Source organism: Eleutherodactylus coqui, chromosome 5, assembly GCF_035609145.1.
Source record: "Eleutherodactylus coqui strain aEleCoq1 chromosome 5, aEleCoq1.hap1, whole genome shotgun sequence".
NCBI lineage: Eukaryota > Metazoa > Chordata > Amphibia > Anura > Eleutherodactylidae > Eleutherodactylus > Eleutherodactylus coqui.
Window position 1 is genome coordinate 98,642,463 of NC_089841.1, and position 15,067 is coordinate 98,657,529.

The 15,067-nt window shown below is 42.4% G+C and overlaps 1 protein-coding gene across 2 annotated transcripts in view; it reads right to left on the bottom strand.

Annotated features, from left to right (window-relative positions):
* The window catches only part of SSBP2 (single stranded DNA binding protein 2), a 182,069-nt gene that overhangs the window by 112,545 nt on the left and 54,457 nt on the right, over nucleotides 1-15,067 (bottom strand). For both annotated transcript variants that reach the window (XM_066602954.1, XM_066602953.1), the window contains exon 2: nucleotides 13,745-13,817. In XM_066602954.1, coding sequence (XP_066459051.1) covers nucleotides 13,745-13,817 — 73 coding nt within the window. The remainder of the gene's footprint in view (nucleotides 1-13,744; nucleotides 13,818-15,067) is intronic.

The following is a 15,067-nucleotide window of genomic DNA, read 5'->3' on the forward strand; positions in this document are numbered from 1 at the left end:
TCTATAGCAAGTATTTTATGAGCTTATGAAATTCCTCTTTATTGAACACATTTACAAGCCTCACAACAGCCAGAAAAGATTTTGCTCTGTAGTCAAAAAGGAAAAGCAAAGTAAATCATATAGAGCTTGTCCACGAGGCAATACTCTTTACAGTAAATTGTGTAAGGGGGTATGCGGAAAGTATTTCCAATCGTACAGCCGTGACTTAAAAGGTTAGATGGTTAGATAGATACTCGAACATCCTGAGTAGGAGTTTATGAAAACAAAACAGAGACGACATCTACAATGATGAGTCACCGAGGCGGTGGGCAACATTCTGGGAAGTACATAGCAAGTACACAAAGAGGACATGCCGATTCCATGACCAACTCGGTCATTATCACCAGCTATTTACATTCTCTATCGCTTAATGAAAGTGGACTTTTTTTTTTTTAAAGTACAAAAGAGTGAATCCGTTAGTGAGAACTAGTCATTTAGAACAGTGACTACAAACTGCACAAGTAGGGATCAAATATATCCATATATTACATACGCAACATACATACATACATACATACGCACGCACTACACTATTATTTCAGCTACTGCATGGGTCATTACATGTTAAACGTTAAACAAGCTCTCTAAACTAAAGACTACTACTCAAGGGGTCATTGTATCTGTAATCTTTCATCTATTTCCTCTCCTGACGTGTCTATTAAATACTCATATTCCCCATGAAATAATAATTCTGCAACTGCTTTCCTTAGAATTCCATGTTCTACCATTTCTCTGTTGTTATTCCTCAAAATGTATGACTAGATTGGACAAAAGCGATATTAGTGCCCAGTTGTCAATTGCCCTGTCTAATCAATGCAAACATTGTCAGACTGCGTAGGGACGCATCCAAGTAAAAATATGAATGGTAATTCCCAGGTGTCAATTTCTTCATACATTTCCAGGAGGAATAACACAATACTATAACACAATACTAGATTCTAAGAATATCTGTTGCAACATTGTTATTCCATGAGTAATAAAAACAAATAAAAAAACTCAAAACAATTTCCGTTTGCCCAAACCCCTTCCCCACAGCATCTGCTGCACCTCTTCCTGCCCTTTTCATTTCTGTATCTGCAACTAGTTTCACTGCTGTGCAAAAGCGCTTGACTATTAGGATGTAGACCGATGAAAAATTTTCCAATATAGAAGTAGGTAGCTATGGCATAAACGCAGCAGTTCTAAAGCTGTTTCTAGCTGTTTTGCTGCAGGAAGCGGGCAGCTCCATACATTCTTCAGTGGCCCGGGTTGGTACTGCAGGCTCAGTCCTACTCACTTCAAGAGGACTCAGGTCCACAGTACTAACACAACTGTTGTACAATGTACGACACGGTCTCACTTCTGGATGTTTTGCTGCAGGAAGCAGACAACCACTTTAACTGCAGAAATTGTAACTACTACTTTAAGCCCAGTAATCTGCTATATAGATGCAACTGTCCCAGGTCATAGATCTTCGGAGTATAAGAATCACCTGAATGAGAAGATGGGGGATGAGAAGGGGAGCTTAGAGGATGTTGCCTGCGTAATGTTGATAGTGGCTCGCCTTAGCACCCTCATAACCTCTTAATATCTATTATTTTCCTACTAATTGAATAAGCAGCAGCAGTACCATATTTTAGTATTTTGGTATTGTGTCACACAATATCCTGCCAGGAGTTAAAGGGGTTGTCCCGCGGCAGCAAGTGGGGTTATGCACTTCTGTATGGCCATAATAATGCACTTTGTAATATACATCGTGCATTAAATATGAGCCATACAGAAGTTTCTAACTTACCTGCTCCGTTGCTAGCATCCCCGTCTCCATGGATCTGTCTAATTCTGCTGTCTTCTGGCGTTTTTAGACGCGCTTGCGCAGAAGGGTCTTCTGGCTTCTCTTCGGTCCGGCCCGAGCGGCTTCCCCTTCTACGCGTCATCGCGTAGCTCCGCCCCGTCACGTGTGCCGATTCCAGCCAATCAGGAGGCTGGAATCTGCAATGGAACGCACAGAGCCCATGGTGCACCATGGGAGAAGACCCGCGGTGCACCATGGGAGAAAACAGCAGTGCATCCCTGGGAAAGGACCGGAGGCCATCTTGGGGAGAAGATCTTTTAAAGTTCATATTTCGTCGGATCGGTGAGTAGCAAGCGGCTTAAAAACCGCTTTAAATTGCTATTTTATGCCAGGGGGGGTGACAGGGGGAATGGGGTAATGTAAAATTTTGATGTTTGCTGCGAGACAACCCCTTTAAGGAGACATTTATGGCATATCCAGAGGATGTCCTACAAATGTCTGATAGGTGCGAGTTCCTTGCTCGACTGTTTCTGGAATCTCCATAGAATTAAATGAAGAGACCCGTGCAAATGCACAGCCGCCTCTCCATATGTTTCCTGCCTAGTTGCAGCAATTGGTGGCTGCCTCACTAGTCGGGATGGAGGTCATGGGAGCCCATTTCTGTAGAAAGATGTGGGTCCCAATGCTGAGATATGCCATAAAAGGCCTATGGTGAGAATAACCTTTGAATTGAAATATAAAGTGATACTTTAAAACACGGCACTTTTCCAAAGCTCTGAACATATCAAATCCAAAATAGGTATAAACACTCAAGAACACGTTTATTAATCATAACTATCAGATTAAACAATAAATCGCCCCCTTCCCAACATCACTACTAGACTTGTCCAATTTTCAATGGATTCTCATCATGTTGGGAACCATTCACAGGACAATGTGGGGGGAGGGGGTGGGCAACATTCAAAAAGGTTTTTCATAAGCAATAGATTCGCTTTATACTATCAGCATTTGTTTATTGGTATTCTCAATTTCTCCATACGTTAAGAGTATAAATGGATCGTACCGCTGATCAGAAAGTGCTGCCTGCTTATGAAAATGGGCATTGAGAAAGTGACATAAATGCACAGGGAAGATCATAAAGTATTAGGATTATTGTAGGCAGCAGTGATGATTATTCAACCTCACTGTTAGTAACTCATAAACCACTTTTCCCAGCTTATGTATTTTCAGCACTTCTAAATGCTCTCTTGTAGAACACAAACCTCGATGTGCTCTCCCATGGGTTGACCCATCTGCCATGAAGCAGGAAAAGCAAGCTGTAAGCAAAAGTTAAAGATGCATGCTAAAATGAACTGGTTAGGAATATATCAGCATCTACTGACTGAGGGAGAATGGGACAGCATATGGAAAGAACAAAGCCTTTAGAATATACTGTGTAGAAATATTAAACTATTGCAGTAAATACAGGGATAACTGAAAAAATGTGCACATTCAGATGAAAAATCTGTGATTTGATCAACTTAAACTTTCTAAAAACACAGATAACTTTAAGAATGAAGAATACACTGAAATAACTGCCTGACTAGTGCTATATAATCGGTACTGGTGCATTATGTCTCCACCGGAAGCTAGGGGTTGACAGGGCTTCAGTGGAGGTAACATACATCTACTACTACACCCAAACCAGTGTACCAAGCATATAAAAAGTTTATCTGCCAAACTAAACAGCCTAACGTTGGTGAGTTTGTGCCACCAGCCTGTGCGCTCCGCCACCCTGGGTTAGTGGTTACATTACAAGGTTTGTTCGGACTGCTGTGAAAAGTCAGTATTTTTTCATGCCCTTTTCACAAAAACAAATAAAAAGAATTTTAACAGGGAAGTCAAAGCATCCAGGAAATGATGCAAGAAGTTGTAACCAATCATTAGCATAGTCTTGAAGTTCACAATCTTTAAATGGCAAAACTTTGACCATCATGAAGATGTGCGATATGCAATCGCTTTGGCATCAGTAGGTTTCCGTTCATTTCTAGACTTTTAGCCAGAAAGAATAGTGCAGTCAACTCCACTGTGATGTCCAACTAAAATACTGGAAATGAACGGTAACCTGCAGAAACGGAGACCACAGCTTTGAAGCTTTAGTCTTTGTTTCAGTAATGGGAACCTGTAGATGCTTCCATCTGAAACCAGTTTTAGAATTTCAGATGGAACTCCATAATGGAGGCCATAGATTAGGTGCAAAACGCAATTTGAATGAAACCTTGCATACTTTATGTATTATTTGCATATATCACATATAACAGTGAGGGTCTATATACATGAACGCTATTATCGCGTAGGTTTTGTACAACACAGATAAAACATGCATGGATAGGAAATCAATTCTTTTGAATGGATTCATTTAGACTAGTGAGTTTGCCTCACAGCATGTTCTATCTTAGGGTGTTCCCTTGGAACGCCTTGCCCACTGATTTCAATGGGACCTTAAAAGCGATCGCATGGCACTCCCATGCCGTGTTATCTGAAGTTTCCCATTGAAGCCAATGGGAAACACTCGCAATTGCATAGAATGATGTGATGCATTTTCGAATCAAGAAGGTTTTGCATAGCACTGAAAAATGTTTGCCTATGTGAATGTGGCCTAAAAGTTACTAACACTTGCCATATTGACTTCGACATCTGTTGGTTTGGGGTCCGATATATAGTTGGCTACAAAAAAAAAACTAAAATTATTCAGTTTTTTTTTTGTTTGTTTTTTTTTGAAACCCCATTAAAATCGATGGGGGAAAAATGTTTATTTCAGCTTGAATTCCATTTCTCTGCTACATAAAAGGGAACAAAGATGAAAAGGATCAATGGAGGCAAAACACTAATGTGAAAGGGGCCTTTTAAGACAGACGGATTGTTGGACACTCACGTACCCAACAGTCGTCCCAGCGATCATCGCTCCTGGAGTGATAATTATTTAGTGAATGGACGTAGCGTGGGCCAGAGATCACTTTCAGACACAAACAATGTGAGCGAAACAAACAATAAACGAATGATAAGAGATCATTCGTCATTCAGGCACCAGCAGCATTTACACTCAAGGATTATCGTTCAGATTTGCACAATCCAACAAAAATCTGAATGATAATTCTTCACTGTAAAAGGTCCATTAAATGGTTCTCTCTGCTCAGTAAGTTATCCATGGCCTAATACATTTTGTCAAAAGTCTGTAAGAAAAAGAATATCTAATCTACAAAAGGGAAATTCCCAGTGAAAAACTTTACAAAGTTGCACAATTGTTCCCTCTTTTTCTCATCAGAAGGATCATTTGGCACACCTTGTTACACCAGCCCATAGGGAGTACCAGGCCAAGGACTGTCCCATCAACATAATGAGAAACAAAAACCTTATTTTCTCTACAGCTCTTTTAAAGGCTAGGGACACCTTTGCAGAAATTTAATTTTTTTTGTATGTACTACTAAAACATACTTGCAATCGGTAAACTTTTGTAGCATTTTCCTTCTGCAGCTTACATGCATTACAACACACTGCTAACTGTTTGATGCTGTTCTGTGCTAAATCTGTCCGATTTTCTCTCCTCTGCTGAATGCTAATTTAAACTCAAAATTACAAAGGGGTGCTGATAAATATTACCCAGAAAAAAAATTGAACTAGGAAGCTGTAAATTGCAGGGTGTACTTTTCTATTTGTCTACATTCGATGGTTCAAAAATCAACTACCTATGATTTTAGTTAGTCTTTTTTCCCCTGGTCCATAGTGAACATGGCAGCATCTCCAAAGACGTTCAGTGTGGAAGGGCGTAGGACCAGAATCAAGCTCCTGTTTCTCCAAGGCAAAGGTGCAAAGCAGAACCATGATGCAACGTCACAAACTTTGGGTGATGGTGGCCCTTCATATGCAACAGTTAAACGTTGGGTTGTAAATTTTAAAACTGGCCATTTCAGGGTTGAAAGTAAGAAACTCAGTGGAAGGCCGGTCTCCTTGCCTGCAAAGCCATCCAAGACATGATCATGGAGGACCACCAAAAGTATTGCTACATATCTGGGGATATCACGTGAGAGAGTTGGTGCCATTATTCACAATGACTTGGGAATGAGAAAGCTTACAGCCAAGTGGATCTTCTGAACAGAAGAGGGGACGTGTGGAGACATCGGTGGCTGTTTTGGAGTATTTTGCAAGAAATGAGTCAGATTTCCTGGACAAACTGGTATCTTTTGAGGAGACATGGATCTACGGTTATGATCCAGAGACAAAGAAACAGTCTGAGGAATAGAGGCACAGTGGTTCCCCCAGGCCAAAAGAAGTTCTGTGTAGAAAGGTCAGAACAGAAGCAGATGGCAACCATTTTTTGGGATAAGAAGGAAGTTCTGCTCGTGGTTCAACCATCAATGCAACAAATTACTGCTCGTTATTGACTAAGCCGAGGCAAAATATTAAGGAAAAACATCGAGGAAAGCTCTCCAAAGGTGACATCCTGTTGCATGACAATGCCCCGTCACACGCTGCAGGTGACAGTATTGCAAAAATGGCCTCCTTATACTTTTAACTAATGCCCCATCCACCCTATTCACCCGTCCTGGCTCCATCTGACAACCATCTGTTCCATAATCTCAAAAAACACCTAAAAGGGACAACAGTTTGAGGGTGTTTTGGAAGCAACTAAAGCTGCAAATGAGTGGTTTGACCAGCAGTAGGAAGAATTCTATTTGCAGGGACTTAAAAAGCTGCAGGAGAGATGTCACAGGTGCCCTGACATCCTGGGGGAATATGCAGAATAGTGCGGCAGTTTCAGCTTCCTAGATCAATTCTTTCTGGGTATGGCTCAATACTTATCAGCACCCCCTCGTATTTGAATGGATTTATAGTTTAGATGAATGTTTAGGTGAGTAGAGAGAAGGTATGTAGAAAGAATCCTCAGGGAGCCTGGTTGTCGGGCTTGACACAGAAAGGCATTGAGCAGCTTGAAGTGCATTACTAGCAAGCTGCGGAAGGCAAAACAATAAAAAAAAAAAAAAAAAAAATTTGCATTGAAACCATTAAATACGTTTTACATTTTTATACAGGACATAAAATGCAATAAAAAGAATGGCAAAAAAGTGTCCAAAGCTTTTAAAAGGGATCATACTAAGATCTTAAATGTATCCCCAATCCAAAGAATATGGAATAAGTATCTGATCAGCGGAGGTCTGACCACTGGGACCGCCATCGATCACAAGAATAGGGGTCCTGTGTTCCATATTTATGGAGTGTCAGATCTACATGTGTACTGCCGCTCCATTTATCTCCACGGCCAAGCGTCGTACTCCGCTCTCTTCGGCAGTACTAGAGTTGAATAGAGTGGCAACAGACATGCTTGGCCATGGCTCCATTAACATGGGGGGGGACATGGAACCCTTTTTATTGTGAGCCCCCACCAATCAGACACTTATTCCCCATCTAAAAAAGGCAATAAAAGAAATCTTGGGATAACCCCTTCAAAGCGACCCTCCAGTTTTAGGACAGAATTCTAAGGGTGGAAAGCATATACTATCTGCACTTGACTTTCTCCTCCATCCATCCTTTGCACTGGTCCCAGTCCCAGTTTTGGGGGAACCCAGATGGCTGGCTGCTGACATTTTCTAACCAGACTACACTCTGCTCTGTGAAAGGCCAGCACTAATTACGTAAGCGGTGCTGGACAGTCACAGAGCAGGCATAGTGCACTGGTACCAGTGCCATATGGGTTGTTAGATTTTTGGACCAAAATTTTACCCCCAGGCCAGAGGGCCACTTTAACCCCTTAAGGACATGGCCTATTTTGGGCTTAAGGACGCAACGATTTTTGGATTTTCATCTCCATTTTTCAAAAGCCATAACTTTTACTTTTCTGGTCGACGCAGCCGTATAAGGGCTTGCTTTTTGCGTGGCGAACTGTAGTTTTTGACGGTCCCATTTTTGGGTACAAAAACTATATTGGAAACCTTTTTTTTTTTTTTTTTTAATAGGGAGAGAAAATACATCAATTCTGCCATAGATTTTGGGGTATTTTTTTTACAGCGTTAATTATGCAGCATAAATGATTCAATACATTTTTTTAGCGGGTCGGTACGATTACAACTATACCAAAATTCTTATCTTTTTTAGGTTTTTCCACTTTTCTGCAATAAAAAAAAACCCTTTTTTGGGAACTTTTTTTTCCTAAATCGCTGCATTCAAAGTACTGTAACTTTTATTTTTCTATGTCTGGAGCTCTGTGAGGGCTTATTTTTTGCGAGACGAGCTACAGTTTTTATTGGTACCATTTTGGGGTACATATGGCTTTTTTGATCACCTTTATTGCCTTTTTTGGGAGGCAAAATGCTAAAAATTAGCATTTTGCCTCAGGTTTTTTTTTCCTTCAAACACACTTTTTGCCGTGCAGGATAAAACGAATGTGCAACTTATTGTATGTGTCGTTACGAACACGACGATAACCAAATATGTGGGATTTAAATTTTTTTTTTACATGTTTTTGTATGCCAATATGGGAAAAAGCACCTAAAAAGGGGTGGGGTTTTTTTTTACATTTTTTTTAATATTTTTATTTTTTGTACACACACACACACACACACACATATACATATACATATATATATATATACATATATACATACACACACACATATATATACACACACACACACATATATATACACACACACACACACACACACACCCTTTGTGTCCCTCTGGGGAACTTACATCATACCACCGATGATCGCTGTGATAAGGCACTGCAGAACTTCTCTCCTGCAGTGCCTCATCGCTTATTACAGCGATCATAGGCAATGGCAATACAGGACGCCGGTATCTGGCGTCCTGTTGCCATGGTAACCATCCGGGCTCTTTGCGGTTGTATCACGAGAGCCGCACAACATCATAGAGGGAGTGCGCTCCCTCTGTGAACCCTTCCCATGCCACGATCTACATAGATTAGGGAAGGGGGTTAACAGCGGGTGTTGCATCTCCGATGCACCCCTGCTGTCGCAGCGGGAGGCCGGCTATCACTGACCGCTTATGATTAGCGCTGTTCCCAGGATGTAAACTTACGCCCTGGAGCGGGAAGGCGTTAAAGGTAAGTGGTGTTAGAGATATAAGGTTTTGACAAGTATAGCAACCAGAATCACTATATGGATTGACTACCAATTACAAGGATCTAATAAACCTAAAGAGGTTTTGCATTTTTATATAAATTATACTTAGGATACTTCTACACAGCACTAAATGGCATGCTCAAGAGAACAATGAGACAGTTTGCTCGGGCAGCCAGTTTATACGAGGAAAAAGAAAGAAAAAAACGTAAACAGGATTGTTCAAGCTCACTGAATCAGTGAACGAGAACGACTGAACCATAGTGGTTCAAAGTGAACGAGCCAACGATGATATTCATGCTGGCATAAAATGAACAAATTTGCATGAGCAAACAAATTATCGTTCAATCGTTGGCCGTGTTTACACTGAACAATTAGCATTCAAATTGGAACAATGATAACTGTTCTGTGTAAAAGCACCATTAAGCGCTATATGGAAAGCGTTACAACTTTTTAAGATTTTTTGTATTCATATTCTGTCATTTTAAAGATATTATATTTTGCCGTCGTTGACTAAAAACACTGTGGTCTACATTCACAGGCAGCAAATCAATACCTAGACCTGCATTCAACTGAGAAGTGGATACAATTGGATCTACTCAAGGCAATATTGACTGAGCGAAACAGCCTGAACTCCAGACTGATCCTTGGTTGCAAACTACCAGAACGTTTTGTGCTGCTGACGTACTGAAAAAAATCATTTCTATTAAAGTATATTAGAAAGTTGAATAACAATATAGTGATTGATCGGTATTAACCCAAGGGCTCATTCATACGTCCGTATATCGGCTGGGTTTTCACGCCCAGCCGATATATGGTGTCCCTTTCTGTAGGGGGAGGAGGTGGGTTGGGCCAGGAGCAGTGCACTGAGCTCCCACCCCCTCTCCGCACCTCACCACTGTTTGCAATGGGAGGGGCTGCACAGGAAGGAGGGGGAGGCTAAGTTCTGCCCATTCTGCCCCCTCCCATTGCAAATAGTGGCGATGGGCTGAAAGGGGGCGGGAGCTCAGTCCACTGCTCCCGGCCCACCTCCTCCCCCCACAAAAAGGGACACCATATATCGGCTGGGCGTGAAAATCCGGCTGACATACGAAAGTGTGGATAAGCCCTAATCCTGAAAAATAGCCTTCACCTGTAATTTAACATTTTAAATAGTTTTTATGGCTTAACCAAATAAAGATTATTAACTGTATGAAGAAACATTATACAATTTTCTAATACAGGGCAATTCAAAAAGAATGGTGCAAAACTAAAGCAGATTTATTCATACACGAACTGTCATACAACAGCCAGAATGACCTGAAGAGATGGAACTCTACAAAGTGAGGTTCCATGGCGCCATTGGTGATAGGCAGATGTCAGGTCGGTAGTCAAGCGCTGTCCAGCCTCATCCTGGCATATCCGCTTATCAACCCCACTGCAGCGTAGATACGTTGTTTTAGGTTGCCTAGTATCACCAACAGCGCCCACATTCACGATGACGACAGGACTGCTGAAACGTTTCCTCCAACATCTGTACGGTGCATTGCAAACTTGAAGAGTTCTTCTAACTTTTCAGGTCATTCTTTTCGCGCCATTATTTTAGAAACACACAGCATATGCTTTTAAACATCTTCGTTTGCTATTTAAAAGAAATATGGTTTACTTGTTGCAGAATTAAATCTGTCCTGGTCATGTGATGGACGCACACTTACATGGATCATTACAGTTACACTGCAGTTATCACATGACTGGACGAATCTTCATCCTTTTGAACGTTTCTATTGAATGATTGCAGGTATTATAATACAAATAAATGAAAAACCATAAGGCTGGGTTCACACGGGGCGGATTCCCGATGGAAATCCCGCGGTTTGGCCGCAGCGAAAAACCGCAAGATTTCCGCCACGAAAACCGCTGTTTCAAAACCCGCGGCGATTTGAAGCGACCCAGCCACTCGCTCTTCCACTGCGGCCGGCGCTCCCATAGAGGAGAGCGTGGCCGCAGAGGGGGGGGGGGGGGGGGGGGGGATGAACATACTGCGGTCGGCAAATCCGCGCCGCAGCGGCGACTTCTGCCAGCTTAGCCGCAGCGGATTTGCCGTCCCGTGTGGACGCGGGACTAGCGGCCGCATGCGGGTTTGCCGCGGCAAAATTTCGCACGGAATTTCCACAGCAAATCCGCCCCGTGTGAACCCAGCCTTAAAGCGCCTTTAAAGTTACACATGCCCTTTCAGCAACGTTCACTTTTTGTACTTCAGAAGAAGCACCAGACAATGCAAAAATCCTTTATCTATGTATGTGGAAGCTGCATTGGCTCCGCTTCAACACCACAGCTCCTTAATATTAGTAACACGTGCGGCTATGTGAGAGGCAAGGAGACTGCATACATACAGTACAAGAAACTACACTGCATTAAACATCACAGCACTTTGTGGTTTACCATTTATTTGCATACTCTTACTATTAGAACAAAGTGTGCACAACAAGGCAAACAAGTGATAAGACAACAGTATTAGGACCAAAGTGAGCAAACTGCGTATACATTATGTGTTATGGATGACAAAAGGAAAATAAAAGTCAGTACTTGTGCCCACATGAACTTATCTAAACTTTATGACCACCATAATACTCTAAAAAGTAGTTTTCAGCTACTCTAGTAATGCAATATATTCAGTTAGAATTTGGTTCGGAGAACTGACCATCTAAGGTCTCATATATGTCTGCAGGAAGATGTACAGTGGCATAAAAGGAGTCTATGTGTCACCATATGATAAAACATGCGTTTAAAGGCTTATTCACATGGGAGTCTGCGTTTTTAGATTCGCCAGCAACGTAAAAACGTGTGAACGGGCACACAAATCTAACATTTGTGCGCCCATTCAGATGACCTAAGCCCGACGCATATATGCCGAGCCTGCATTGCTGTCAGGCGGGGGGGGGGGGGGGGGGGGGGGGGGATAGTTTAGCAGAGCTAAAAACACACGTCTCACACACACACACACACACACACACACAGCTCTACTACATGCACATTACACACACCTCTGCCACATTGCTTTCGCATATGAGCTGCACGTGATTTACAAACTTCAGCAGCTCGCTGAGCAGACCTGTTCGCTTGTAGCTTTCGCATATCTGCTACACAAGATTTACAAAACTCAGCGGCTTGCTGAGCAGACATGTTCGCTCGTTGTTTTCACATATCTGCTGCATGTGTTTTACAAACTTCAGTTGGTGGCTGAGGTGAAACCGTGGCTTGTCGCTGTGTCATGTAAGCTGCAATAGCTTCATGGTGACGTTGAACCCTCTGTGGTAACACGTTTGCATGACAGCGATGGTTTGTTTCAACACTGACAACGGTTGACGATTAGATGAAGGCTGGACTGGTTTTGGCGGCATTAGCACTTGAGATGACATGATATCACGTTCAGGAGATGTGAAGGACTATGCTTCAATGTTGTTGGTTAATATGCACCGCCAGCTATGTATGTGGACATTTGTGAGGTGTCATTTATTGGAGTCTCCACACAGGTGTCCAGCTACAAACTGCCAGACTGAGTACTGCTGTATCCATAGCAACTAAGGCCACAAGGGTTTGTGGGGGATGTAGTCCGCCCATAATTCCTCATTCAGCTCAGAGACCATGTGACTGATCACCAGCCATCCTCTCATGGCTGCCGGCAGGTTCTCTGCAGCTCTCCCCCTTCACTTTCTGTTTACAGGTTGCTATGGGGACCAAGTGCAGGAGACTGCAGATCTGGAAGGCCAGCGCTGACAGGACATGGCTGCTGAGTATACAGTGGTTCTATTTGTGTGTGCGTGACGGCGTCAGACATACTCACCTAGCCGCTGCTCTCCCTCTCCCTGTCACTGCTCTCTCTGCGCCGGCATGTTAGTGTACGTTTTTGCTTAATCACTTCCAACGAAAACTTACTCTATAATGTTGGCATCCTGTGTATAAGACGTGAAGGGATTTTTTGACCAAAAATATATATTATAAAATTATGCGCGCACACACACACACACACACACACACACACACGCACACACACACACAGTCAAAAAATAAATAAAAAAAACCACACATCTTATACACAGAAAAATATGCTATGTGTACATTTCTGAGGTGTAATTTATTGGAGTCTCCACACAGGTGTCTAGCTGTCTTACAACAAACTACAAACTGCCAGACTGAGTACTGCTGTATCCATAGTAACTGAGACCACAGGGGTTTGTGGGGCATATAGTCTGCCCATATTTCCTCATTCAGTGCAGAATGGGGATAAAGGACCTGTGATTACATCACAGTCATGTGATCAGGGGGTGGAGCCAAGAGCCGGTAACTGACATCACAGGTGCTGCCAGGCTCTGCATGTAAGTCACACACATAAATTTGATGGACAAGTGGTCGTTAATAGTTTGATATTATAATTATAGATATATATATTTTTTTATATACAAAAATATATATATTTATATATATTTTTTTAATTTATAAATTCTGCAGTTTTCACAGCGACTAAGTAGCCTCTGTTTATTCTCCTGTACTAGCAGGTGATTGCTGCAGCCTCAGTGGTCACATGCTGTACATGTAGGGATTGGCTGCAGCGGTCATGTGCCACTACAGATCATCAATACTACAGAAAAGTAAATGAAATCTGACTGAAGCATCGGCACGGTGCGTGAGCGGCATGGGTTTTAACCAGAGGGTTTTTTTTTTATTCTTTTTTAATTGTATAAACACTTTGGTTAGCTAAGTTAATGTAATAAACTCAGGGACATACAATCAATTCTTTATAATACAAATAGCCATTGTTGCATTTACAAAAATTACTCACCTCTGACAAAAATGTTTGAGCGGACTTCTGTGCCCCCACGTGTAGCAGGTATTCATACACATATAGAGCTAATCTGGGGAAGCAAAAAGAAACATTGATATAATTAAAAGTGGATTTGTATGTGATCAAACATTACTCTACAAAGCAGAATCTAGACCAGTCCTGATAAATATGGAAATCGGAAACCACTGCTAACAATTAGAATTAGAATTCTTTATTTCAGAATGATGCAGGTTCTTTTATGGCCTAATGGTTAATTCTACACTTTTTTTAAAAACAAAATCCCGCCCCTAGAATGAGTTCTTGTTTTGCCGCAAAACTCGGCATGCAGTTACATCTCAGGCAGATTTGCAAATAATTAGAGTTGTGGTAGGATTAGATGAACAGTCTTGCCACCTGAGGTCCTAAAAGTGGTTCCACCCTTGGCCTATAAGATGGCTCTTGGAGGCTACTTGTGTGTAGTGACCTCTTCTTCCGCTTGTGTAGAGCTTGTTGACAACTAGATGCCTCTACAACGCAATCAAAGAGATGCGATGGAATGCGAGAAGTGGTTGCATGAGGGCACACAAGGTGACCTGGCTCAGGAGGTCTTCGACAGACCACCAGTGGAGAGGATCGTCTGATAGTCCAACAAGTACAAGCAGCGCCAACTGTTTTGTTGTCTGCCATCCAGAGATAGGTGCACCATTGTTACAGGTCCCGGTGTCTGTCAGAACCATTTCCAGGCACTTGGCTGAAGGACATTTGGTCTCACGGCGCCCATTACATTTACGCCCTTTGACACCCATCCACCGTCACATCCATTTGCAGTGGTGTTATGAGCAAGAAAACTAGTTTGTCGTGGAGTGAAATGGAGTGGTCTTCAGCAATGAATCCAAGTTTAGTTTGGGCACGGACAACGGCCATGTTCGTGTTTGGAGATCAAGGGCTAAGCTCCTCAATCCTGTCTTTGTTGTGGAGTGACACACTGCTCTTGTGGTTGTCATATGCAATGACCCCCCAGAACATCGGTCACCCCTAGTGGTATGAGGGACAATGACAGCTCACCGATATGTTCAGGACATCCTGCAGCCACGTGTGTTCCTCTCACACGTGGGGGGGAGGGGGGGGGGTCACAGGAATTTCCCCACAACATTGTCACACTTTCGTGCCCTGCACGATTTATCGCAAATAGAATATGTATGGGACCGCCTGGGACGCAAATATCTACAGCCCATGAGTTTGCACGATCTAGAGGCTCAAATACAGCAGATGTGGAGCAATATGCTGCAGGATACCATACAGAACATGTATGCCTCCATGCCCGCCCGTATCACATCTTGT